Source organism: Oncorhynchus clarkii, chromosome 22, assembly GCF_045791955.1.
Source record: "Oncorhynchus clarkii lewisi isolate Uvic-CL-2024 chromosome 22, UVic_Ocla_1.0, whole genome shotgun sequence".
In the NCBI taxonomy this organism is placed as follows: domain Eukaryota; kingdom Metazoa; phylum Chordata; class Actinopteri; order Salmoniformes; family Salmonidae; genus Oncorhynchus; species Oncorhynchus clarkii.
The window spans coordinates 46,174,603-46,201,519 of record NC_092168.1 but is presented as its reverse complement, the minus strand read 5'-3'; the positions used below and the strand labels follow the sequence as shown (position 1 = coordinate 46,201,519).

Here is a 26,917-nt window from a genome sequence, read left to right as displayed (position 1 = left end):
TTCTCGCTCCCTCTTGCTCGCTCCCTCTCGCTCGCTCTCTCCCCCTCCCTCTCGCTCCCTCCCTATTTCTCTCCCTCCCTCTTTCCCTCTCTCACTCCCCCCCTCTCTCTCTCTCCCTCTCTCCCTCTTTCTCTCCCTCTCTCGCGCCCTCACTCTCCCCTGGTGTAGAGTCAGGAGCTCGGTACCTACACGTTGTTGCGTCAGCTGTGTGCCACAGTGGGCCAGGTCCAGTTTGTCCTCCCTCACATCTCTCCTCTGGTCCAGTATGAGGTCTATTCTCAGGAGCCCCAACTCACTGTGGAGCCCCTCACAGGTCTCTCTCTCCTCTCTCCTCTCCTCTCTCCTCTCTCCTCTCTCATCTCTCTCTCCTCTCTCCTCTCTTCTCTCTCTCGCTCTCTCTCTCTCTCTCTCTCTCTCCTCTCTCCTCTCTCTCCCTCTCTCTCTCTCTCTCCCTCTCTCTCTCTCTCCTCTCCTCTCTCTCTCTCCTCTCTTCTCTCTCTCTCTCTCTCTCTCTCTCTCCTCTCTCTCTCTCTCCTCTCTCCTCTCCCTCTCCCTCTCTCTCTCTCTCCTCTCTCTCTCTCTCTCTCTCTCTCCTCTCTCCTCTCTCCTCTCTCCTCTCTCCTCTCTCCTCTCTTCTCTCTTCTCTCTTCTCTCTTCTCTCTTCTCTCTCCTCTCTTCTCTCTCTCTCTGACACATTTAGTTTGAGTTATTTGCACCAAAGAAAACAAGTGATAGACAACAATATAGATTTTTATAATTTTAATAAAACGGTGTACAGGTATGGTTGGAATCCAAGGGGTTATATGAAAACCAAACCACAAAAAAACTAGATACAAGTAATAAAAAATAAAACAATTTTGTTAACAGATTAAACAACTACTAATTGCAACACTCAAATTTAGTTTATGATACACACAGTTCAAATGACTGATATAATCACACCTGTACTACCACCACACACCTGTACTACCACCTCACACCTGTACTACCACCTCACACCTGTACTACTACCACCACACACCTGTACTACTACCACCACACACCTGTACTACTACCACCACACACCTGTACTACCACCACACACCTGTACTACCACCACACACCTGTACTACCACCTCACACCTGTACTACTACCACCACACACCTGTACTACCACCACACACCTGTACTACCACCACACACCTGTACTACCACCACACACCTCTACTTCCTTTTTACTGGACATGGAGACATAAGAATAATATAATAATAATACGTTAATCTGGGAAGTAGATAAACGGCCTCATTGACAAAATCCAGAAGTCTCCCTTTAATTAAGAAACATTTTGCAACAGAATCTGCGGACCCCCGGTGGCAATAAATGTATAAAACCGAAAAGCTGACCTTGACTTGGAAGAGTTGCAGTGTTGGATAGCTTTAGCCAGTTAGCTTGCTAGCCAACATATATAGCATTCCTCTCTGTTTGAGGCAGGTTGTTGAGTAGACTTAAATTAGCGGCATTAGCAAAGTAAGTGAAAGGTAAACTAAGAAAAAAAAAGAAGAAATATAGCTGGCTCTCTGCTGCTTCTTCATTTTTGAAGAAATTAAATTGTCTTTCTTTCTTTGATTCAACTAGTCACCACAGTTTATGCACTGCAGTGCTAGCTAGCTGTAGCTTATGCTTTCAGTACTAGATTCATTCTCTGATCCTTTGATTGGATGAACATATGAGTTCATGCTGCAAGAGCACTGATAGGGTGGAGGACGTCCTCCGTAAGTTGTCAGAATTACTGTGTAAGTCTACGGAAGGGGTTGAGAACCATGAGCCTCCTAGGTTTTGTGTTGAAGTCAATGTACCCAGAGGAGGACGGAAGCTAGCTGTCCTCCGGCTATACCATACCATGGTGCTTCCCTGGAGGGTGCTGTTGAGGCTTCTGTAGACCATTGCAAAACAGTGTTTTAATCAGTTATTTGGTGACTTGACTATATTTAGCAGTTTTCTCTAAAAAATAAATGTAGGAAATTCACTGAGTAGGATGGTCCTCCTCTGAGGGGCCTACCCTGCCACACATATTAATATGCTGAACCCATACTCAGTGGTGTAAAATACATAAGTAAAAATACTTTATATTACTACTTAAGTCGTTTTTTTGGTCTATCTATACTTTACTATTGATATTTTGGACAGCTTTTACTTTTACTTCACTACATTCCTAAAGAGAGTAAGGTACTTTTTACTCCATACATTTTTCCTGACACCCAAAAGTCCTTGTTACATTTTGAATGCTTAACAGGACAGGAAAGTTGTCAAATTCACGCACCTATCAAGAGAAGATCCCTGCTCATTCCTACTGTCTCTGATTTGGCGGACTTACTAAACACAAATGCTTAATTTGCCATATACAGTGGGGAGAACAAGTATTTGATACACTGCCGATTTTGCAGGTTTTCCTACTTACAAAGCATGTAGAGGTCTGTAATTTTTTTATCATAGGTACACTTCAACTGTGAGAGACGGAATCTAAAACAAAATCCAGAAAATCACATTGTATGATTTTTTAAGTAATTAATTTGCATTTTATTGCATGACATACAGTGCCTTGCGAAAGTATTCGGCCCCCTTGAACTTTGCGACCTTTTGCCACATTTCAGGCTTCAAACATAAAGATATAAAACTGTATTTTTTTGTGAAGAATCAACAACAAGTGGGACACAATCATGAAGTGGAACGACATTTATTGGATATTTCAAACTTTTTTAACAAATCAAAAACTGAAAAATTGGGCGTGCAAAATTATTCAGCCCCTTTACTTTCAGTGCAGCAAACTCTCTCCAGAAGTTCAGTGAGGATCTCTGAATGATCCAATGTTGACCTAAATGACTAATGATGATAAATACAATCCACCTGTGTGTAATCAAGTCTCCGTATAAATGCACCTGCACTGTGATAGTCTCAGAGGTCCGTTAAAAGCGCAGAGAGCATCATGAAGAACAAGGAACACACCAGGCAGGTCCGAGATACTGTTGTGAAGAAGTTTAAAGCCGGATTTGGATACAAAAAGATTTCCCAAGCTTTAAACATCCCAAGGAGCACTGTGCAAGCGATAATATTGAAATGGAAGGAGTATCAGACCACTGCAAATACAAGGAGAAGACTGATCAGAGATGCAGCCAAGAGGCCCATGATCACTCTGGATGAACTGCAGAGATCTACAGCTGAGGTGGGAGACTCTGTCCATAGGACAACAATCAGTCGTATATTGCACAAATCTGGCCTTTATGGAAGAGTGGCAAGAAGAAAGCCATTTCTTAAAGATATCCATAAAAACTTTGCCACAAGCCACCTGGGAGACACACCAAACATGTGGAAGAAGGTGCTCTGGTCAGATGAAACCAAAATTGAACTTTTTGGAAACAATGCAAAACGTTATGTTTGGCGTAAAAGCAACACAGCTCATCACCCTGAACACACCATCCCCACTGTCAAACATGGTGGTGGCAGCATCATGGTTTGGGCCTGCTTTTCTTCAGCAGGGACAGGGAAGATGGGTAAAATTGATGGGAAGATGGATGGAGCCAAATACAGGACCATTCTGGAAGAAAACCTGATGGAGTCTGCAAAAGACCTGAGACTGGGACGGAGATTTGTCTTCCAACAAGACAATGATCCAAAACATAAAGCAAAATCTACAATGGAATGGTTCAAAAATAAACATATCCAGGTGTTAGAATGGCCAAGTCAAAGTCCAGACCTGAATCCAATCGAGAATCTGTGGAAAGAACTGAAAACTGCTGTTCACAAATGCTCTCCATCCAACCTCACTGAGCTCGAGCTGTTTTGCAAGGAGGAATGGGAAAAAAGTTCAGTCTCTCGATGTGCAAAACTGATAGAGACATACCCCTAGCGACTTACATCTTTAATCGCAGCAAAAGGTGACGCTACAAAGTATTAACTTAAGGGGGCTGAATAATTTTGCACGCCCAATTTTTCAGTTTTTGATTTGTTAAAAAAGTTTGAAATATCCAATAAATGTCGTTCCACTTCATGATTGTGTCCCACTTGTTGTTGATTCTTCACAAAAAAATACAGTTTTATATCTTTATGTTTGAAGCCTGAAATTTGGCAAAAGGTCGCAAAGTTCAAGGGGGTCGAATACTTTCGCAAGGCACTGTAAGTATTTGATCACCTACCAACCAGTAAGAATTCTGGCTCTCACAGATCTGTTTTCTTTAAGAAGCCCTCCTGTTCTCCACTCATTACCTGTATTAACTGCACCTGTTTGAACTCGTTACCTGTATAAAAGACACCTGTCCACACACTCAATCAAACAGACTCCAACCTCTCCACAATGGCCAAGACCAGAGAGGATGTACGGACATCAGGGATAAAATTGTTGACCTGCACAAGTCTGGAATGGGCTACAGGACAATAGGCACGCAGCTTGGTGAGAAGGCAACAACTGTTGGCGCAATTATTAGAAAATGGAAGAAGTTCAAGATGACGGTCAATCACCCTCGGTCTGGGGCTCCATGCAAGATCTCACCTCGTGGGGCATCAATGATCATGAGGAAGGTGAGGGATCAGCCCAGAACTACACGGAAGGACCTGGTCAACGACCTGAAGAGAGCTGGGACCACAGTCTCAAAGAAAACCATTAGTAACACACTACGCCGTCAGGGATTAAAATCCTGCAGCGCACGCAAGGTCCCCCTGCTCAAGCCAGTGCATGTCCAGGCCCGTCTGAAGTTTGCCAAGGACCATCTGGATGATCCAGAGGAGGAATGGGAGAAGGTCATGTGGTCTGATGAGACAAAAATATACCTTTTTGGTCTAAACTCCACTCGCCGTGTTTGGAAGAAGAAGAAGGATGAGTACAACCCCAAGAACACCATCCCAATCGTGAAGCATGGAGGTGGAAACATCATTCTTTGGGGATGCTTTCTTTGGGGACAGGACAACTGCACCGTATTGAGGGGAGGATGGATGGGGCCATGTATCGCAAGATCTTGGCCAACAACCTCCTTCCCCCAGTAAGAGCATTGAAGATGGGTCGTGGCTGGGTCTTCCAGCATGACAACGACCCGAAATACACAGCCAGGGCAACTAAGGAGTGGCTCCGTAAGAAGTAGCTCAAGGTCCTGGAGTGGCCTAGCCAGTCTCCAGACCTGAACCCAATAGAAAATCTTTGGAGGGAGCTGAAGGTCTGTATTGCCCAGCGACAGCCCCGAAACCTGAAGGATCTGGAGAAGGTCTGTATGGAGGAGTGGGCCAAAATCCCTGCTGCAGTGTGTGCAAACCTGGTCAAGAACTACAGGAAATGTATGATCTCTGTAATTGCAAACAAAGGTTTCTGTACCAAATATTAAGTTCTGCTTTTCTGATGTATCAAATACTTATGTCATGCAATAAAATGCTAATTAATTACTTAAAAATCATACAATGTGATTTTCTGGATTTTTGTTTTAGATTCCGTCTCTCACAGTTGAAGTGTACCTATGATAAAAATTACAGACCTCTACATGCTTTGTAAGTAGGAAAACCTGCCGATTTTGCAGGTTATCAAATACTTGTTCTCCTTCTTCTGTATAAGAACTTTAAAATGATTTATGCTTTATACTTTTTCTTTTGATACTTAAGTATATTTAAAACCAAATACTTTTAGACTTTTATTCAAGTAGTATTTTACTTGGTTACTTTCATTTTTTTTATTTTTTTAACTCAAGTATGACAATTGGGTACTTTTTCCATCACTGCCCATACTGTATTTTCCTTGTCTTTTTGATACATTTCATATATGTCATTGCTGCTTTGTGTAATGCATTTAATTTGTTTTTGTATATATTGTATGTTTTGTTGTTGTTTTTGTGTGACTGTCATGTATTGTAAATGTTAAATACAATGTTTGAACGGACCATTTTCAAAAAACACACACTGTCTCTGTCTCAGACCAGCTGCTGGCAGGCCTCCCCCAGAGGGCAAAGGTCAGGCTGCAGACAGGTCACTACACTGTGAAGAAGGGAGACGCCCTGCAGCTCACTAACATAGACAGCATTCCCATCCTCACCTCCTCCTCCTGCCCTGCTACCATCTTCAACAGCACTGCAGGTCAGAACAGAGAAATCGTGAGAAATTTTCACATGAAATTCGGTTCCCTGGTTCGATATCCTGGAGCGTTTCTACAAAAAATATAGAATTCTACAAAAAAATATAGAATTCTACAAAAAATATAGAATTCTACAAAAAATATAGAATTCTACAAAAAAATAAATTTTGCTTCCACAAGCCCTGAAAATAACAGTTTCAGGATGCGATTTGCAAGACGCATATTCTACATGATGTTATTATTAGCAAGCTAGCTTGTTTACAATGAACAAAAAGTTACACGCGAATTACGATGCCTGCGTCACAATACCCGGCACTCATTTCAGCCAGAGTTCGTTTGCGTTTCATTACATGCTTTATGGCTCGGATGAGCACACTAAATGCTCCAGGATCCGGATTATACAGGGGGGGGGGGGGGGGGGGCATGTGAAAGCACCCTCCCTAAATTGTATCCTGATCCTAGCTGTAGTTTTCTGCTCGTCCGTGTCTTCCTTCTCAACTTAGTTCCACACCAATCATCCTTCCTCATCCCTCACTGAGTCTCTCTCTCTTTGTCCTCACCCTCCCCTCTTCTCCTCTCGTCTGCAGAGCGTGTGGATGAGAGTGTTCTGTTCATCCAGTCATCTGACAAAGTGACCAGTATCTCTCTACCTCCCACCCCACCCTATCACACCCTGGAGTTTCAGCTGGAGGTACTGTGTGTCATCCCTTCTGATCCAGTCCGGCCCGAGAACCAGAGACTCACAAACGGAGAGATACACCACCGTCCCCGGAGCTACAGCCACCCCGATAACCACATGACCGCCATCAACCAGAGGGTACTGAGGACAGAGATATGTTTTGATCTTGTTAATAGCAATGCAGGATAAATAATGTAGATATAGTGATTTTCAATGACTTTCGGGATTTGTTATGCATTTCGTCTACATTGTCAAGTTAAATATTATTTTTCTTAATTTATAAAGAATTGGATGGCTTATTTTGAATGGAGACGAGTAACATATTCTGTCATGGTCTCTCTCTGTTCTCTGTGCACAGATGTCTGTAGACTGTCCCTGGTCCATCTACTCCACTCCAATATCCCTCACCTTCTACATCCCCTTTAAGGCCAAGCACTCACTACTATCAGCAGGGAACAGGTAAACCTTCACTACTATCAGCAGGGAACAGATTAACCCTCATTACTATCAGCAGGGAACAGATAAACCCTCACTACTATCAGCAGGGAACAGATAAACCCTCACTACTATCAGCAGGGAACAGATAAACCCTCACTACTATCAGCAGGGAACAGATAAACCCTCACTACTATCAGCAGGGAACAGTTAACCCTCACTAATATCAGCAGGGAACAGTTAAATCCTCACTACTATCAACAGGGAACAGATAAACCCTCACTACTATCAGCAGGGAACAGTTAAACCCTCACTATTATCAGCAGGGAACAGATTAACCCTCACTACTATCAACAGGGAACAGGTAAACCCTCACTACTATCAACAGGGAACAGATTAACCCTCACTACTATCAACAGGGAACAGGTAAACCCTCACTACTATCAGCAGGGAACAGATAAACCCTCACTACTATCAACAGGGAACAGTTAAACCCTCACTACTATCAACAGGGAACAGGTAAACCCTCACTACTATCAGCAGGGAACAGATAAACCCTCACTATTATCAGCAGGGAACAGATAAACCCTCACTACTATCAGCAGGGAACAGATAAACCCTCACTACTATCAGCAGGGAACAGGTAAACCCTCACTATTATCAGCAGGGAACAGTTAAACCCTCACTGTTATCATCAGGGAACAGATAAACCCTTACTACTATCAACAGGGAACAGTTAAACCCTCACTACTATCAGCAGGGAACAGGTAAACCCTCACTACTATCATCAGGGAACAGATAAACCCTCACTACTATCAGCAGGGAACAGATAAACCCTCACTACTATCAGCAGGGAACAGGTAAACCCTCACTATTATCAGCAGGGAACAGTTAAACCCTCACTGTTATCATCAGGGAACAGATAAACCCTCACTACTATCAGCAGGGAACAGATTAACCCTCACTACTATCAGCAGGGATCAGATTAACCCTCACTACTATCAGCAGGGAACAGATAAACCCTCACTATTATCAGCAGGGAACAGTTAAACCCTCACTACTATCAGCAGGGAACAGATAAACCCTCACTATTATCAGCAGGGAACAGGTAAACCCTCACTACTATCAGCAGGGAACAGATAAACCCTCACTACTATCAACAGGGAACAGTTAAACCCTCACTACTATCAGCAGGGAACAGTTAAACCCTCACTACTATCAGCAGGGAACAGTTAAACCCTCACTACTATCAGCAGGGAACAGTTAAACCCTCACTACTATCAGCAGGGAACAGTTAAACCCTCACTACTATCAGCAGGGAACAGTTAAACCCTCACTACTATCAACAGGGAACAGTTAAACCCTCACTACTATCAGCAGGGAACAGTTAAACCCTCACTACTATCAGCAGGGAACAGATTAACCCTCACTACTATCAGCAGGGAACAGATAAACCCTCACTATTATCAGCAGGGAACAGTTAAACCCTCACTACTATCAGCAGGGAACAGATAAACCCTCACTATTATCAGCAGGGAACAGGTAAACCCTCACTACTATCAGCAGGGAACAGATAAACCCTCACTACTATCAACAGGGAACAGTTAAACCCTCACTACTATCAGCAGGGAACAGTTAAACCCTCACTACTATCAGCAGGGAACAGTTAAACCCTCACTACTATCAGCAGGGAACAGTTAAACCCTCACTACTATCAGCAGGGAACAGTTAAACCCTCACTACTATCAGCAGGGAACAGTTAAACCCTCACTACTATCAACAGGGAACAGTTAAACCCTCACTACTATCAGCAGGGAACAGTTAAACCCTCACTACTATCAGCAGGGAACAGATAAACCCTCACTACTATCAGCAGGGAACAGATAAACACTCACTACTATCAGCAGGGAACAGTTAAATCCTCACTACTATCAGCAGGGAACAGATAAACACTCACTACTATCAGCAGGGAACAGTTAAATCCTCACTGCTATCAGCAGGGAACAGATAAACCCTCACTACTATCAGCAGGGAACAGTTAATCCCTCACTACTATCAGCAGGGAACAGTTAAACCCTCACTACTATCAGCAGGGAACAGGTAAACCCTCACTACTATCATCAGGGAACAGATAAACCCTCACTACTATCAGCAGGGAACAGATAAACCCTCACTACTATCAGCAGGGAACAGGTAAACCCTCACTATTATCAGCAGGGAACAGTTAAACCCTCACTGTTATCATCAGGGAACAGATAAACCCTCACTACTATCAGCAGGGAACAGATTAACCCTCACTACTATCAGCAGGGAACAGATTAACCCTCACTACTATCAGCAGGGAACAGATAAACCCTCACTATTATCAGCAGGGAACAGTTAAACCCTCACTACTATCAGCAGGGAACAGATAAACCCTCACTATTATCAGCAGGGAACAGGTAAACCCTCACTACTATCAGCAGGGAACAGATAAACCCTCACTACTATCAACAGGGAACAGTTAAACCCTCACTACTATCAGCAGGGAACAGTTAAACCCTCACTACTATCAGCAGGGAACAGTTAAACCCTCACTACTATCAGCAGGGAACAGTTAAACCCTCACTACTATCAGCAGGGAACAGTTAAACCCTCACTACTATCAGCAGGGAACAGTTAAACCCTCACTACTATCAACAGGGAACAGATAAACCCTCACTACTATCAGCAGGGAACAGATAAACACTCACTACTATCAGCAGGGAACAGTTAAATCCTCACTACTATCAGCAGGGAACAGATAAACACTCACTACTATCAGCAGGGAACAGTTAAATCCTCACTGCTATCAGCAGGGAACAGATAAACCCTCACTACTATCAGCAGGGAACAGATAAACACTCACTACTATCAGCAGGGAACAGTTAAATCCTCACTGCTATCAGCAGGGAACAGTTAATCCCTCACTACTATCAGCAGGGAACAGTTAAACCCTCACTACTATCAGCAGGGAACAGATTAACCCTCACTACTATCAGCAGGGAACAGTTAAACCCTCACTACTATCAACAGGGAACAGATAAATCCTCACTGCTATCAGCAGGGAACAGTTAAATCCTCACTGCTATCAGCAGGGAACAGTTAATCCCTCACTACTATCAGCAGGGAACAGTTAAACCCTCACTACTATCAGCAGGGAACAGTTAAACCCTCACTACTATCAGCAGGGAACAGGTAAACCCTCACTACTATCAGCAGGGAACAGTTAAACCCTCACTACTATCAGCAGGGAACAGGTAAACCCTCACTACTATCAGCAGGGAACAGGTAAACCCTCACTACTATCAGCAGGGAACAGGTAAACCCTCACTACTATCAGCAGGGAACAGATAAACACTCACTACTATCAGCAGGGAACAGTTAAATCCTCACTACTATCAGCAGGGAACAGTTAAACCCTCACTACTATCAGCAGGGAACAGGTAAACCCTCACTACTATCAGCAGGGAACAGGTAAACCCTCACTACTATCAGCAGGGAACAGGTAAACCCTCACTACTATCAGCAGGGAACAGGTAACCCTCACTACTATCAGTAGGGAACAGGTAAACCCTCACTACTATCAGCAGGGAACAGGTAACCTGGGGAAAAAACTACACCTAGTATTCAAATCTTAACCTATGAGGTCCGGGGTACTGCTGGTTTTCTGTTTGCAGATCTGAAAGAATTTGACCTTTTGACCGCTACCCTTTGACCTGACTCACAGGAACTACATCCAGGTGTGTCTGCAGAACGTGTCAGATGTGAACTTTCACCTGATGGACCAGAGGCTAACAGAGAAACATCACGAGTCTTCTCTGGAACTGCAGTCCCTCAACACTAAAGCACAACAGGTAACTTAACAATGAACCATCAGAAGAGACATAAGCTCTGACAAGTCTCAACATCAGCAATATTCCAATAGCCCTATTTTCATCACAGATGTAAGACCTTCACTTTTGTAACTTTCACTTGATGTAAGATCTCTCTCTCTCTGTATTGTTGGTGTACAATAAGCAGTGTGTGGTTCTCTCTCTATATACACTGCTCAAAAAAATAAAGGGAACACTAAAACAACACATCCTAGATCTGAATGAATGAAATATTCTTATTAACTCCTTTTTTCTTTACATAGTTGAATGTGCTGACAACAAAATCACACAAAAATTATCAATGGAAATCAAATGTATCAACCCATGGAAGTCTGGATTTGGAGTCACACTCAAAATTAAAGTGGAAAACCACACTACAGGCTGATCCAACTTTGATGTAATGTCCTTAAAACGAGTCAAAATGAGGCTCAGTAGTGTGTGTGGCCTCCACTTGCCTGTATGACCTCCCTACAATGCCTGGGCATGCTCCTGATGAGGTGGCGGATGGTCTCCTGAGGGATCTCCTCCCAGACCTGGACTAAAGCATCCGCCAACTCCTGGAGAGTCTGTGGTGCAAGATGTCCCAGATGTGCTCAATTGGATTCAGGCCTGGGGAACAGGGGTCTGTCCATAGCATCAATGCCTTCCTCTTGCAGGAACTGCTGACACACTCCAGCCACATGAGGTCTAGCATTTTCTTGCATTAGGAGGAACCCAGGGCCAACCGCACCAGCATATGGTCTCACAAGGGGTCTGAGGATCTCATCTCGGTACCTAATGGCAGTCAGGCTACCTCTGGCGAGCACATGGAGGGCTGTGCGGCCCCCCCAAAGAAATGCCACCCCACACCATGACTGACCCACCGCCAAACCGGTCATGCTGGAGGATGTTGCAGGCAGCAGAACGTTCTCCACGGCATCTCCAGACTCTGTCACGTCTGTCACATGTGCTCAGTGTGAACCTGCTTTCATCTGTGAAGAGCACAGGGTGCCAGTGGCGAATTTGCCAATCTTGGTGTTCTCTGGCAAATGCCAAACGTCCTGCACGGTGTTGGGCTGTAAGCACAACCCCCACCTGTGGACGTCGGGCCCTCATACCACCCTCATGGAGTTTATTTCTGACCGTTTGAGCAGACACATGCACATTTGTGGCCTGCTGGAGGTCATTTTGCAGGGCTCTGGCAGTGCTCATCCTGCTCCTCCTTGCACAAAGGCGGAGTTTAGCGGTCCTGCTGCTGGGTTGTTGCCCTCCTACGGCCTCCTCCACGTCTCCTGATGTACTGGCCTGTCTCCTGGTAGCACCTCCATGCTCTGGACACTACGCTGACAGACACAGCAAACCTTCTTGCCACAGCTCGCATTGATGTGCCATCCTGGATGAGCTGCACTACCTGAGCCACTTGTGTGGGTTGTAGACTCCGTCTCATGCTACCACTAGAGTGAAAGCACCGCCAGCATTCAAAAGTGACCAAAACATCAGCCAGGAAGCATAGGAACTGAGAAGTGGTCTGTGGTCACCACCTGCAGAACCACTCCTTTATTGGGGGTGTCTTGCTAATTGCCTATAATTTCCACCTGTTGTCTATTCCATTTGCACAACAGCATGTGGAATGTATTGTCAATCAGTGTTGCTTCCTAAGTGGACAGTTTGATTTCACAGAAGTGTGATTGACTTGGAGTTACATTGTGTTGTTTAAGTGTTCCCTTTATTTTTTTGAGCAGTGTATATAGTTGGTGTGCAGTAAGCAGTGTGGTTCTCTATCTCTATATATAGTTGGTGTGCAGTAAGCAGAGTGTGGTTCTCTCTCTCTATATATAGTTGGTGTGCAGTAAGCAGAGTGTGGTTCTCTCTCTCTCTATATATATATATATATATATATATATATATATATATATATACATAATTGGTGTGCAGTAAGCGGTGTGTGGTTCTCTCTCTATATATATATAGTTGGTGTACAGTAAGCAGAGTGTGGTTCTCTCTCTCTATATATAGTTGGTGTACAGTAAGCAGAGTGTGGTCCTTCTCTCTCTATATATAGTTGGTGTGCAGTAAGCAGAGTGTTTACTGCGTGTGGGATGTGAGGTGGAAGGAAAACATGCCAGTCTGTCTACAGTGTGTGTTCTCTGCCAGCTTCTCCTCTGCTTCTGAGGAAGTCTCAGCCTTCAAGCCCTACCACTACGAGTTTCAACTGGAGAGAGTGACAGTGAGTAGCCTAATGTACCTGGTACCTACCTGATCCTGTCAGCTTAAAAGGCCCAGTGGAGTCAAAGTTCTGTTTTTATTGTGTTTTGTATCATATTGTACAACAGCTGATGAAACTAACACTGTAAAAGTGTGAAACATTTTCATCTGTTATTTCCTGGTACTTTCTGATTGAAAATACAATCTACACAGGTCCTACTAATCAGCAGATTTGCATGGCTGGAGTTTTAGCTTGCCTGGCGACATCACCAGGCCATATAAGTTAATAGACCAATAACAGAGTTTCAAACCTCTCTACCAATAACAGCTAGTTTTCAATTCCATATTCCTCCCATTAGGCTCATCCAATTATGCCCCTCATTTAGACCACTCCCAGACAGTCATAGCAAAATGATTGCTTTAGCGTTTTGCTAAACAGCTATTTTTGTTTCTTTTTTTACTGTGTTCAACCCTACTGTGTTCTACTCTGCGTCTGTGTTCCACTCGACTACTGTGTTCAACCCTACTGTGTTCTACTCTGCGTCTGTGTTCCACTCGACTACTGTGTTCTACCCTACTGTGTTCTACTCTACGTCTGTGTTCCACTCTACGTCTGTGTTCTACTCTGCGTCTGTGTTCTACTCTGCGTCTGTGTTCTACTCTGCGTCTGTGTTCCACTCGACTACAGTGTTCCACTCTACGTCTGTGTTCTACTCTACGTCTGTGTTCTACTCTACGTCTGTGTTCTACTCTAAGTCTGTGTTCTACTCTACGTCTGTGTTCTACTCTACGTCTGTGTTCTACTCTACGTCTGTGTTCTACTCTACGTCTGTGTTCTACTCTACATCTGTGTTCTACTCTGCGTCTGTGTTCTACTCTACTACTGTGTTCAACCCTACTGTGTTCTACTCTACGTCTGTGTTCCACTCTACGTCTGTGTTCTACTCTGCGTCTGTGTTCTACTCTGCGTCTGTGTTCCACTCGACTACTGTGTTCCACTCGACTACTGTGTTCCACTCTACGTCTGTGTTCTACTCTACGTCTGTGTTCTACTCTACGTCTGTGTTCTACTCTACGTCTGTGTTCTACTCTGCGTCTGTGTTCTACTCTGCGTCTGTGTTCTACTCTACGTCTGTGTTCCATTCCACGTCTGTGTTCTACTTTATATCTGTGTTCTACATATGTGTTCTGCTTCATATCTGTGTTCTACATCTGTGTTCTGCTTCATATCTGTGTTCTACTTCATATCTGTGTTCTGCAGGGTTGGGGTCAATTGGAATTAGTCAGTCAATTCAGAAAGTAAACTGAAAAGCAGAAAATCTGTTTTTCACTTCTTTTAAATTCAAATCAGTTCCTGAATTCAAAATTGAGCCCAACCCTGGTGTGTTGTGTTGCAGACACTGTACAGTGTGAGGGCAGAGATCATGCCTGCGGCTGGTCAACAAAACTGTCACTCTGGCTCCCTCTGTGGGCTGGAGATGTCCATTACACGACTGGCTGAACCTGATGATGATGAGGAAGATGATGGAGGGACAGAGGAAAAAGGGCAGACAGAGACAGAGGAGGTCTGCTCCACCAAGCTCATGTATGAAGGTAAGTGTGCATAAACTCATAAAGTGGGTTTACTTCAAGTGGTGGATTATTGTGTGTGTGTGTGTGTGTGTGTGTGTGTGTGGTGAGCACATTAAACCCATCTCTGTTCTCCCCCAGTGGCAGGCAGTAGCTGGGTGGTGTATGGCAGAAGCTCAGGGCTGGTGTCCATGCCAGCGGATGCTAATGCCAACCACAGGGTACAGGTTGAGTTGATGCCCCTGTTCGCTGGCCACCTGCCATTCCCTGACATCAAGGTGTTTAAGTACCTACCTCCCAGTGCCAACTCCGCCAGCCAACCTGATACAGGTGAGTCCTACCTCCTTTCTTCAGGCTCTCTCCTCCTCTCACAGAGGTTTGACTCTCACAGGGCTAAATCCTAACTTGTGTATATTGGATATTCATGCAAATCAACCATTGACATGAATGTATGTTTTAAATTGTTTTTAATTATGCATTGTGCCAGGTGCTAACTCCCCTTTACCCTTCTGTTCACAGACAGCTGTGTAGAAAACGGCATGCTCTCCCTGATAGACCGGCCTCTGGATGATCAGGGGGACACGGCCAGCTTCTGTAGCCAGGGAAGTGTCCACTCTGTGGGCAGCGGGGAGCAGCAGTCCAGGGTTCTTCCCATGCCTCGCCTGGAGCCCTTCAGCCCGGGACAGGTGTTCAACCACAGCCAGGGATGCCAGGTCCTGGTGCTTCCCTCTACTGATGACTGCGTTCTAGAGATCAACGCTACGTGACCCTGGTGGTTGGTCAACACCCACTACCATCACCTCTTGCCCCAGACCTCCTGTGGGGCTCCGCTGTTCTGGAGCTCTTAAGTTTGGTTGGGACCCAAAAGTAGCTGTTCTAAGATCAGACTATGGACTCTGACTGTGGGCTCTGCTAGCTGGACTAGCCCCCGAGCCTGGAGCGAACACAGTCACATCCGTAGAGCCCTGATGAACTAGACACATTACAACCTGCTGATGTCTTGACATATGTTTTCCTTCTCTTCTTCAGACTGTGTTTTGGCTCAGTGAATAGATCTGTGTTTGACTACTTGGTCTCAGAAAAGGGAGAGGACACACGTTGTCAAACCCTGTTGACATGCTAGACCTTAGCCAAGGCAATCTTGTCCTTCCTCAAACTTTCTGTATTAAACTCAAATGCAACAAAGACCTGAGTATAGTAAAGTGTGTGTGTGTGTGTGTGTGAGTGTGTGATTGACGGACGGGACTGACTGACTGACTGACGGACGGACGCTCACATACTGATGTATGTCTCAGCTATGTACGCGTTCATGTCTCCTTCTGGCCTTTCACCATTCTCACCAAACCCACAGTCCATAACTAACATTTGTAGCTACACTGCCCTCATCTGACCACTGTACATACTGTTTTATGTATAAGTAAATTTACAAAAGCTGAAGAATATACGCACATCCAGGTACTTTCCACAGGTGCTGGAGTTGTAGGCAAACTCACTGAAAAACAGAAAGGAAAACGCTGCACACTGCTGCTCATGCTGCCAGGTGATGCTGCCAGGTGATGCTGCCAGGTGATGCTGCCAGGTGATGCTGCCAGGTGATGCTGCCAGGTGATGCTGCCAGGTAATGCTGCCAGGTGATGCTGCCAGGTGATTATTTATTTCTAACGTTTTGATCCTTAGGTCTTCATCAGGCCTCCATATCTCAGGTGGGGGTGGAAAGGTCCTATATATAGGGGCAGTACTCAGTGACATCACTTCCTGAAACAGATGTATTACATAGTTTCACAATATTAACATTCAATGTATCAAAATATATGATCATACACAGAGCATGTGATCAATATTTATAGTAATACACATACAATTTTCAATTAGGATTAAAAAAAACAATAGATTTTAGATTTATTGGAACTATAAAAACGATTTCAAGTCAAACTCCTCGTTAAGGCCAAGAGGAGATGCCTGTCGATCCAGAAAGATGTAAATAAATATGACAATGAAAAGAGACTCCTTGTCGTTTCTCTGCAAACCTCTACAACAGTAAGCAATCCAATTCTAAGCTGGATTCAGCTCTAAGCTGGATTCAGCTCTAAACTGGATTCAGCTCTAAACTGGATTCAGCTCTAACTGGATTCAGCTCTAAACTAGATTCAGCTCTAAACTGGATTCAGCTCTAAACTGGATTCAGCTCTAACTGGATTCAGCTCTAAACTGGATTCAGCTCTAACTGGATTCAGCTCTAAACTAGATTCAGCTCTTAGCTGGATTCAGATCTAAACTGGATTCAGCTCTAAACTGGATTCAGCTCTAAACTGGATTCAGCTCTAAGCTGGATTCAGCTCTAAACTGGATTCAATTCTAAACTGGATTCAGCTGTAATCTGGATTCAATTCTAAATTGGATTCATCTCTAAACTGGATTCATCTCTAAACTGGATTCAGCTCTAAACTGGATTCAGCTCTAAACTGGATTCAGCTCTACACTACTCAGGACTACTACTATTTACATGTCAATTCTAATCTGGATTCAGCTCTAAACTGTACTCAGCATCCTAAAGTCCATTCACATCAACCATAACTAAATTGTAAAAAAAAATGTTTTTTATTTAACTAGGCAAGTCAGTTAAGAACAAATTCTTATTTACAATGACGGCCTTCCCCGGCCAAACCCTAACCCGGACGACGCTGGGCCAATTGTGAGCCGCCCTGTGTGTTAGAGTGGATGGTTGTGTGTGTCAGAGTGTTGTACTCGCTGGCTGTAGGTGTGTTTGGAGTGATGAAGATGTGTCTGGTCACCTGCTGCTGTTGTCCAGGCGACATACACAGTGAAGGCCCAGAGCCATGTCAGCCGAAGGGTTGACTACTCACTGAGAACACATAGTCAGGACTAAGTCAAACTATGCCCTAGCATAGCAGTACTTCAGTAGACTGAGGAGTAGCATCCAAAGCTTTTACAGCAGAGATAAGATATAGATAGCATACTGACTATCAGTGGTGATTTTAGCATGTAAATCTTGATAGGGCAAACAAACAAACAAAAATTGGGGGATGCATGCCAGCAAAGCCACTACACAACACAACACTAAACAATACATGAATTGCACTATAACAGTGACAAACGGTGACCATAAACTGTTAGGACCTACATAAAGCTGTCCAAACAGCACAGTCCCAACAGCAGTCCCAACACTTTACCACTGCCACACCGGTCTTTCAGCGGAGCCTTGTCTGGCAGCGAAACAGTTCATTCAGCCTCATTTACTGCCTTTTAGAAAAACATAGCTGATGTGGCTGACTTGCTTAAACCAATGTGGTTTCTAATGACAATTAAGCTCTACAAACTATCGCATAAAGGGATAAGAGGAAATCCATAATTTCGATTAAGACATTAATGAGTGAGCTAGGACAGACATAGTTAATATAACTATTTGTTCAGAACTTTTGAAATGTACAGTGACAATTCAGAGCATGGGCCGTTCTTACAGAGTTCTCCCTGTACACCAAGTCAGAACCTTAGGATAAATAAAGGGGGCATATAAATCAGACAATGAAAGCTCTTACAATATTATATGATTACATTTCTCTAAAACAGGTTATACGCTACACGTGCACCACCAAGTCAGAACAGTAGGTGAAATTAAGAGGGGGAAAATAGACCAGATTATTAAGGTGAGGCACATGGGCTACTAACAGCTTACCACACAACATACACTTAGTATGACTTTCTTAGCTACAGTATACATATCTCCCTGGCATATTACATCATTTATGCAGCAGCGTACAATACATTTTTGGACTCACCTTGCTGTGCTGTGCTGTGCTCACTTGGAACAGGAAGGTGAAGCGGCAGTCCTTCGTGGGCAAAGTTTGTCATCAGACTTTGTCATCAATGTCTACCATTCTCTGGATCTATGGTGCTTTCAAGACAACTGGGAACTCTAGAAAAAAAACGAGGTTGAATCATGATGACGTCAGTGATCTTCAGGTTGTAGCTCTAGAAAGAGGCCCCGACTTACAACTATGCGTTGGATGACCGTTCAAAAGTATTTTCCCAGTCAGAGCTAGTTTTTTCCTGAATTCCAAGTTGTCTTGAAATCATTGAAGTCAGATTTCCCATTTCCAAGTTAACACTTGTTTTAAGCATGGAGAAATTATGCTGGATTGACAGCATGGCCAATGTTGAATGTTGAATGTTTATCATTTTATCATAAGCTTGGAAAAGAGACCCTTAAACCTAGAATTGGTACCACACACCCACTCCACTGAATAGCAGGCTAGTGATTGCACTGCAATGCTTGCAGTTAACCACTGATTCCTTCCACACCACTCATTGTTGAATTTGTGATTTCCAACTTGTTGTGTAATGTTTATGTCCAATGGCCGATGAGCACTGATACGTTTTATCTATAATTTCTCTTCATTATTTGTCTTCATATGACAAGGATTAAAAAGGATTTGCCAGTAGCTTGTCGACTTGATTCAAAATGGTGACTGCTAGCCTGCAAGCTAAGATTTTGAGAGTATGATGTCCAATCAAAGCTACTGTGGATATACCGTGGTTTGATGTAATTTTATCTGTGGCCAATGACCTTGAGCCTTCTTGGATGGGCACTTCTAATGTAACTCTATGGCAGGACACAAGGAGCTTGAATTTTCTAGCTCTACCCTTAGATTTATCAGTGACATAGTGTCCCCATGAGTGACAGAACACTGAGCCAATCACGGCGCAACTAGAGAACATTAACAAACACTACGATCCGTATTTTCCGCTGGCTGCCTCACCATCACAGAAAGCACTGAGCTAGGCTGAAACACCTGCATTTTGGAGCTGCCTTACTCAAGAAAGCAAAACAAGAGACCATGTTTGAATACGGCTTTATTAACTCAATGATTTTCAATTTTTTTGTACATTGTTTGCAAACTAATATGTGACATGTATTAATAACAAAATAAAAAAAAATGTGGGGCTCAGAGCCCCTCCTGCACTGAATGACGGGTCGCCACTACTGCCACTACTACTGTCTGTATTGCTGACGATATACATTGTACTGTCTGTGTCCATATCATGTCAAGTTACCAGCATCACCAACCTCCAGACACCAGTGACTTAAAAAAAAAAAAGTATTTTTTTTATTTTTTATATTATTTTTCATTTGTGGTAATATTTTCTCTCTTCCCCTCTCTTCTCAACACGTCTTCATTGTCTGAATTTTAATGTATTTGATGCTTATTTACTGCATTTAAAAAATATACAATTTCAAAACTCAAAAATGCTATTTGGAGAACAGCAAAAACAAGCCAAAATTACCCATTTTCACCATGGCTGCTGTAGCTTCATTCACGTCAGTGCACCTACAAACACAGTGTCCAGTGTCCGATTACTTTAATGAGTAACAGAGTTAGTATCTGGTGTGGCCACCAGCTGCATTAAGTACAGAGTAACGTGTTCCCTTTTTTTTTTATTGGGTAAATATTACAGTTATTTTGTCAAACGACGCGTGCGTTACTTTGACTCATATCTTTACCGTGCACTTGTTTCCATGATGAGATCTCAACTTGTTTCCTCATTCAGTTCTCGAGTGAGTGTTGAAAGACTGTTTGGAGAAAAGTCATGAAAGCTGCTGTCCATAGAAATGTACAGAGAGTACATAAAGGGCTTTCCAGTCCAGTGGCAAGTGTGCCCTCCTATACATTTTTTGTAGATTAGTTTCGATGTTTATTTAGTCACATGCACAGGGTCGCAGAAGTAGTTGCAGTGTACAGTGAAATTCTTAATAACCTTTTTAGGGCATTCCCCTAGCGGGACAACTTCCGGGGAAATTGGAGGGAACGCAAATCAAATATATAATCATAAGAATGATGGATATTAAACATTTAGGTACAGTGCCTTGCGAATGTATTCGGCCACCTTGAACTTTGCGACCTTTTGCCACATTTCAGGCTTCAAACATAAAGATATAAAACTGTATTTTTTTTGTGAAGAATCAACAACAAGTGGGACACAATCATGAAGTGGAACGACATTTATTGGATATTTCAAACTTTTTTAACAAATCAAAAACTGAAAAATTGGGCGTGCAAAATTATTCATCCCCTTTACTTTCAGTGCAGCAAACTCTCTCCAGAAGTTCAGTGAGGATCTCTGAATGATCCAATGTTGACCTAAATGACTAATGATGATAAATACAATCCACCTGTGTGTAATCAAGTCTCCGTATAAATGCACCTGCACTGTGATAGTCTCAGAGGTCCGTTAAAAGCGCAGAGAGCATCATGAAGAACAAGGAACACACCAGGCAGGTCCGAGATACTGTTGTGAAGAAGTTTAAAGCCGGATTTGGATACAAAAAGATTTCCCAAGCTTTAAACATCCCAAGGAGCACTGTGCAAGCGATAATATTGAAATGGAAGGAGTATCCGACCACTGCAATTCTACCAAGACCTGGCCGTCCCTCTAAACTTTCAGCTCATACAAGGAGAAGACTGATCAGAGATGCAGCCAAGAGGCCCATGATCACTCTGGATGAACTGCAGAGATCTACAGCTGAGGTGGGAGACTCTGTCCATAGGACAACAATCAGTCGTATATTGCACAAATCTGGCCTTTATGGAAGAGTGGCAAGAAGAAAGACATTTCTTAAAGATATCCATAAAAAGTGTCGTTTAAAGTTTGCCACAAGCCACCTGGGAGACACACCAAACATGTGGAAGAAGGTGCTCTGGTCAGATGAAACCAAAATGGAACTTTTTGGCAACAATGCAAAACGTTATGTTTGGCGTAAAAGCAACACAGCTGAACACACCATCCCCACTGTCAAACATGGTGGTGGCAGCATCATGGTTTGGGCCTGCTTTTCTTCAGCAGGGACAGGGAAGATGGTTAAAATTGATGGGAAGATGGATGGAGCCAAATACAGGACCATTCTGGAAGAAAACCTGATGGAGTCTGCAAAAGACCTGAGACCGGCACGGAGATTTGTCTTCCAACAAGACAATGATCCAAAACATAAAGCAAAATCTACAATGGAATGGTTCAAAAATAAACATATCCAGGTGTTAGAATGGCCAAGTCAAAGTCCAGACCTGAATCCAATCGAGAATCTGTGGAAAGAACTGAAAACTGCTGTTCACAAATGCTCTCCATCCAACCTCACTGAGCTCGAGCTGTTTTGCAAGGAGGAATGGGAAAAAAATTCAGTCTCTCGATGTGCAAAACTGATAGAGACATACCCCAAGCGACTTACAGCTGTAATCACAGCAAAAGGTGGCGCTACAAAGTATTAACTTAAGGGGGCTGAATAATTTTGCACGCCCAATTTTTCAGTTTTTGATTTGTTAAAAAAGTTTGAAATATCCAATAAATGTCGTTCCACTTCATGATTGTGTCCCACTTGTTGTTGATTCTTCACAAAAAAATACAGTTTTATATCTTTATGTTTGAAGCCTGAAATGTGGCAAAAGGTCGCAAAGTTCAAGGGGGCCGAATACTTTCGCAAGGCACTGTACATATAAGTGTCTTATATCGGTTAAATTCTTGTTAATATAACTGCACTGTCCGATTTACAGTAGCCATGCGATTGTTTGAGGACAGCACCCCAGATCAAAATATTTTTACACCGGCACAGGTTTCATAAATTCACAAATGGAGATTAAATATTCACTTACTTTTTGAAAATCTTCTACACCTGCATTGCTTACTGTTTGGGGTTTTAGGCTGGGTTTTGGTACAGCACAATCAAATCAAATCAAATGTATTTATATTTATTTATATAGCCCTTCGTACATCAGCTGATATCTCAAAGTGCTGTACAGAAACTGTACAGAAACCCAGCCTAAAACACAGCCTAAAACCCCAAACAGCAAGCAATGCAATGTGATTTGATTAATGTCAAGATCCTCAGAGATTAATTTGGATAGAGATAGCAGAAATACAATTGTTTTCGTTCTGTCATAATGATAGAAACTCAAGAAAAGCGGGCATAATTGAGGTAGGCTAACTTGAAGGTAACTTTTGTAGATTTTAGGCAAATGCTCTTTATCTGTGAGATAGGTCCTCATTAGCATATCTTGTCTACGCAGTCTCGCACCTAGGTGTCGATAGAAACCATCCGGGATGCCAATCAATCAGCGCCAATGATCAATCACACATTGGCACGCAGGGACTTTTAAATTCACAAGCAAATGTGGGACAGACAGAGAAAGAATATAAGCTTGTCTTACCCTGTTTGTAAAACAATTAAGTAACATCTAAATGTAATTGTGAACTGTATAGCCTGAAAACATGGTTAAAACTATCCTTTTGATAAAATGGATGGGCCTGTATGAATTTGAGTGGTTAGGCTACATTTCTAAAGCCACATCCCTCGGCTGTTTTCCTAAAAGGTGGCAGATTTCCCCTTTAAGATCAGTGGATGACGATGGGAATGTCTGTTTTTTTTTTTTTTAACAAAATATGAAATGAGTCATTGTGCTACATGGGCCTACACAATCCACACTGGAACTTGTTTGATATTTTACAGATATTGGACCATTTCGTTTCTTTGAAAACAATTGCATCTGGAGTTCCTTCACTCCTGTTGTTTTAGAGCCAGAATTGACCAATGAAAAGGGAAACAAGGTGGACAAGGTCAGAGAGAATTTGGTTTGTTTATGCAGCTAAAGGCCGATATTGACTGTGACCTTCCAAATACTGTCAATTGAAACCTAGGTCCTACTTCTAGAGTGTAGACCTAATGTCCTTTTGTTTGTTTTTTTGTCTGTCCTCTGCAGGTAGACTGGTGTCAGGCTGGAGCGGCAGCTGCCACGGCTGTGTGGAGAAATACATGTTCTTCAACATGTCTGTGCTGCAGCCCGTGGAGCAGCTCTCTCTGGCGCAGCTGGAAATCAAGTTCCAGTGGGACATGTTCCGCACACCAAGGTTCCTCCTGGGCCCACAGGCGCTTAGCGTGTCCCTGTACAAGGTCCTGCATGTGACCCTGAGGGGAGCGAGCCACGAGGCCCACCACAGGCTGGTGCTGTCACAGCACTGGCACAGAACTGGCGTAAACCGGGTCATAACTACGGCCTGGTGCGGGAGCTGCAGCCACACCCCGTCCACACCCAGGCGACGGACATCTTCATGTCCCAGAACCTGGTGAACGCCGTCCCGTTAGGGCCGACCGTAACCCTCCCAGAGTTCCATGCCTCCCTGGTGGTTGTATCCCTGAATCCACTCCAGTGCCGCTCTCGGCAGAAGAGGAGCGCCGTCTACCTCCCTGCACAGGATTGGTACAGCCGAACATCACACCTGCGGGACACCTGCGGGACAGGGACAGGATGGCAACAACAACTGCCCTAGTTACACCAGGAATGCACAATCCCTCCATCAGTGCTCAGAATGTCCGCAATAGGCTGAGAGAGGCTGGACTGAGGGCTTGTAGGCCTGTTGTAAGGCAGGTCCTCACCAGACATCACCGGCAACAACGTCTCCTATGGGCACAAAACCACCGTCGCTGGACCAGACAAGACTGGCAAAAAGTGCTCTTCACTGACGAGTCGCGGTTGTCTCTCAGCAGGGGTGATGGTTGGATTCACGTTTATCATCAAAGGAATGAGCGTTACACTGAGGCCTGTACTTCCTGCAAAACAGGAATGTCAGTGTTTTGTCATGGCCAGCGAAGAGCCCGGATCTCATTCCCATTGAGCACGTCTGGAACCTGTTGGATCGAAGTGTGAGGGCTAGGGCCATTCCCCCCTCCAGAAATGTCCGGAAACTTGCAGGTGCCTTGGTGGAAGAGTGGGGTAACATCTCACAGTAAGAACTGGCATACCTGGTGCAGTCCAAGAGGAGGAGATGCACTGCAGTACTTAATGCAGCTGGTGGCCACACCAGATACTAACTGTTACTTTTGAATTTACCCCCCCCCCCCCCCCCCCCCCCCCCCCCTTTGTTCATGGACTCATTATTCAATTTCTGATTAGTCACATGTCTGTGGAACTTGTTCAGTTTATGGCTCAGTTGTTGAAGTTTGCTGAAAATAAACGCAGTTGACAGTGAGAGGACGTCCTTTTTTCGCTGAGTTTATATATTTTTGTGGGGACTTTTGCATGTTATTTTGCATTAATACGTGTTATATCAGTTTGCAAACATTGTAAAAAATATGTCATTGAGTTAATAAAACCCCATACAAACATAGTCATTTTTTTTGTTTTCTTGAGTAAGGCAGGTCCAAAATGCAGGTGTTTCAGACTAGCCCAGTGCTTTCTGTGGTGGCGGGGTTAGCCAGCAGAAGATACGGAGCATTGCGCCATGATTGGCTCATTATTCTGCCACTCATGGGGACAGTATGTCACTGCCAAATCTAAGGGTAGAACTTGAAAATTCTAGCCCCTTGGGTGCTGCCATAGTTACATTAGAAGTGCCCATCTAAGAAGGCTCAAGGTCATTGGCCACAGATAAAATGTCATTTCACATTTTATCTACAGTAGCTTTGATTGGACTGATCATGTCAACGTCATACTTTCAAAATCTTAGCTAAGAGTCATCATGAATCAAGTCGACAATCTACTGGCAAATCCTTTTTGATCCTTGTCATATGAATATAAATTATAGATAAAACATATCGGTGCTCATCGGCCATTGGACGTAAACATTACATAAGTTGGAAGTCGCAAATTCAACAATTAGTGGTTTGGAAGGAATCAGCGACAGTGGCTAACTGCCAGCATTGGAAAGCAATCACTAGCCTGCTATTCTGTGGAGTGGCTGTGTGGTCCCAAATCTGGGATTAAGTTTAAAGTACCAAGTTTAAAATGATAAACATTCAACATTGGCCACGCTGTCAATGAAGAATGATTTGTGCCGCGCTCAAAACAATTAACTCAGAAATGCGAAAACTTGACTTCAGTGAGTTCAAGATAACTTGAAGTCGGGAATAAACTAGCTACGACTGGGAAAATACGATTTGAACAGTCATCCAACTCGGAACTGTAAATCCGGCCTCTGAAGATCAATGACGTCATCATGATTCAACCTTGTTTTTTCCTCCAGAGTTCCCATTTGTTTTGAAAGCACCATAAATCCAGAGAATGCCAGACTGATGACAACATTTGCTCATGAAGGACAGCCGCGCTATCTTCCTGTTCAAGTGAGCACAGCACAACAAGGTGAGTGACATGGGCTAATTGAGTGTCTGTCAGTGAGTGACATGGGCTAATTGAGTGACATATAACAAGAGGAAAACTGCTGATCCACAATCAAGTTTCTAAATTGCATCCTGTCCATTTTACTATTCAAACTCTGAACAGTCATCTGAGTCCCTAAATCTATATTTAAAAAAATATATATATGTATATATAAATAAAATAATAATACTAATATATAGCTATGGCCCTGCTGGAGATAACATATCCATCACTGTTGCTAATATTACACATTTGTAGGGAGTTAAATAACGCATCTCTGTTGCTATTAAGTGGTTTGTTTGGTCTATGACCAGTTTCTGTCTGACCCAGAGGAGGTAGCCATTGCCATGGCCCTTGTTAACTAATGCAGGAAATCATCATCAATGAACCAGTGATATTGCTAGTGAAATTGGATTGAACAGCACATCTAAAATATTGATTGCCATTGGCTCCCTGATCCCAATGTGGGAAACCTGGCATCATCACAGTGGAAAGAAGCACCTCTAGTGTCCCTAGAAATATGCCACATTACATCTGGAGACAGTTAATGTCAAGATCCTCAGAGATTAATTTGGATAGAGATAGCAGAAATACAATTGTTTTCGTTCTGTCATAATGATAGAAACTCAAGAAAAGCGGGCATAATTGAGGTAGGCTAACTTGAATGTAACTTTTGTAGATTTTAGGCAAATGCTCTTTATCTGAGATAGGTCCTCATTAGCATATCTTGTCTACGCAGTCTCGCACCTAGGTGTCGATAGAAACCATCCGGGATGCCAATCAATCAGCGCCAATGATCAATCACACATTGGCACGCAGGGACTTTTAAATTCACAAGCAGACATAGAAAGAAAAGCTAAACACACGCTGTAGAGGCTAGTTTGTTTGTAGCAAAGCCTAGGTCAAACGTGAAGA

At 43.4% G+C, this 26,917-nt stretch overlaps 1 protein-coding gene across 1 annotated transcript in view; it reads left to right on the top strand.

Annotated features, from left to right (window-relative positions):
• LOC139380972 (trafficking protein particle complex subunit 10-like) overlaps window positions 1-16,843 on the top strand; it is a 35,824-nt gene extending 18,981 nt beyond the window's left edge. Inside the window, exons 15-24 of the mRNA XM_071124177.1 lie at window positions 169-313; window positions 5,927-6,085; window positions 6,671-6,900; window positions 7,121-7,221; window positions 10,946-11,072; window positions 13,132-13,296; window positions 14,672-14,867; window positions 14,985-15,173; window positions 15,363-16,448; window positions 16,488-16,843. Coding sequence (XP_070980278.1) covers window positions 169-313; window positions 5,927-6,085; window positions 6,671-6,900; window positions 7,121-7,221; window positions 10,946-11,072; window positions 13,132-13,296; window positions 14,672-14,867; window positions 14,985-15,173; window positions 15,363-15,610 — 1,560 coding nt within the window. The 3' untranslated portion in view covers window positions 15,611-16,448; window positions 16,488-16,843. The remainder of the gene's footprint in view (window positions 1-168; window positions 314-5,926; window positions 6,086-6,670; window positions 6,901-7,120; window positions 7,222-10,945; window positions 11,073-13,131; window positions 13,297-14,671; window positions 14,868-14,984; window positions 15,174-15,362; window positions 16,449-16,487) is intronic.
• Window positions 16,844-26,917: the final 10,074 nt, after the last annotated feature.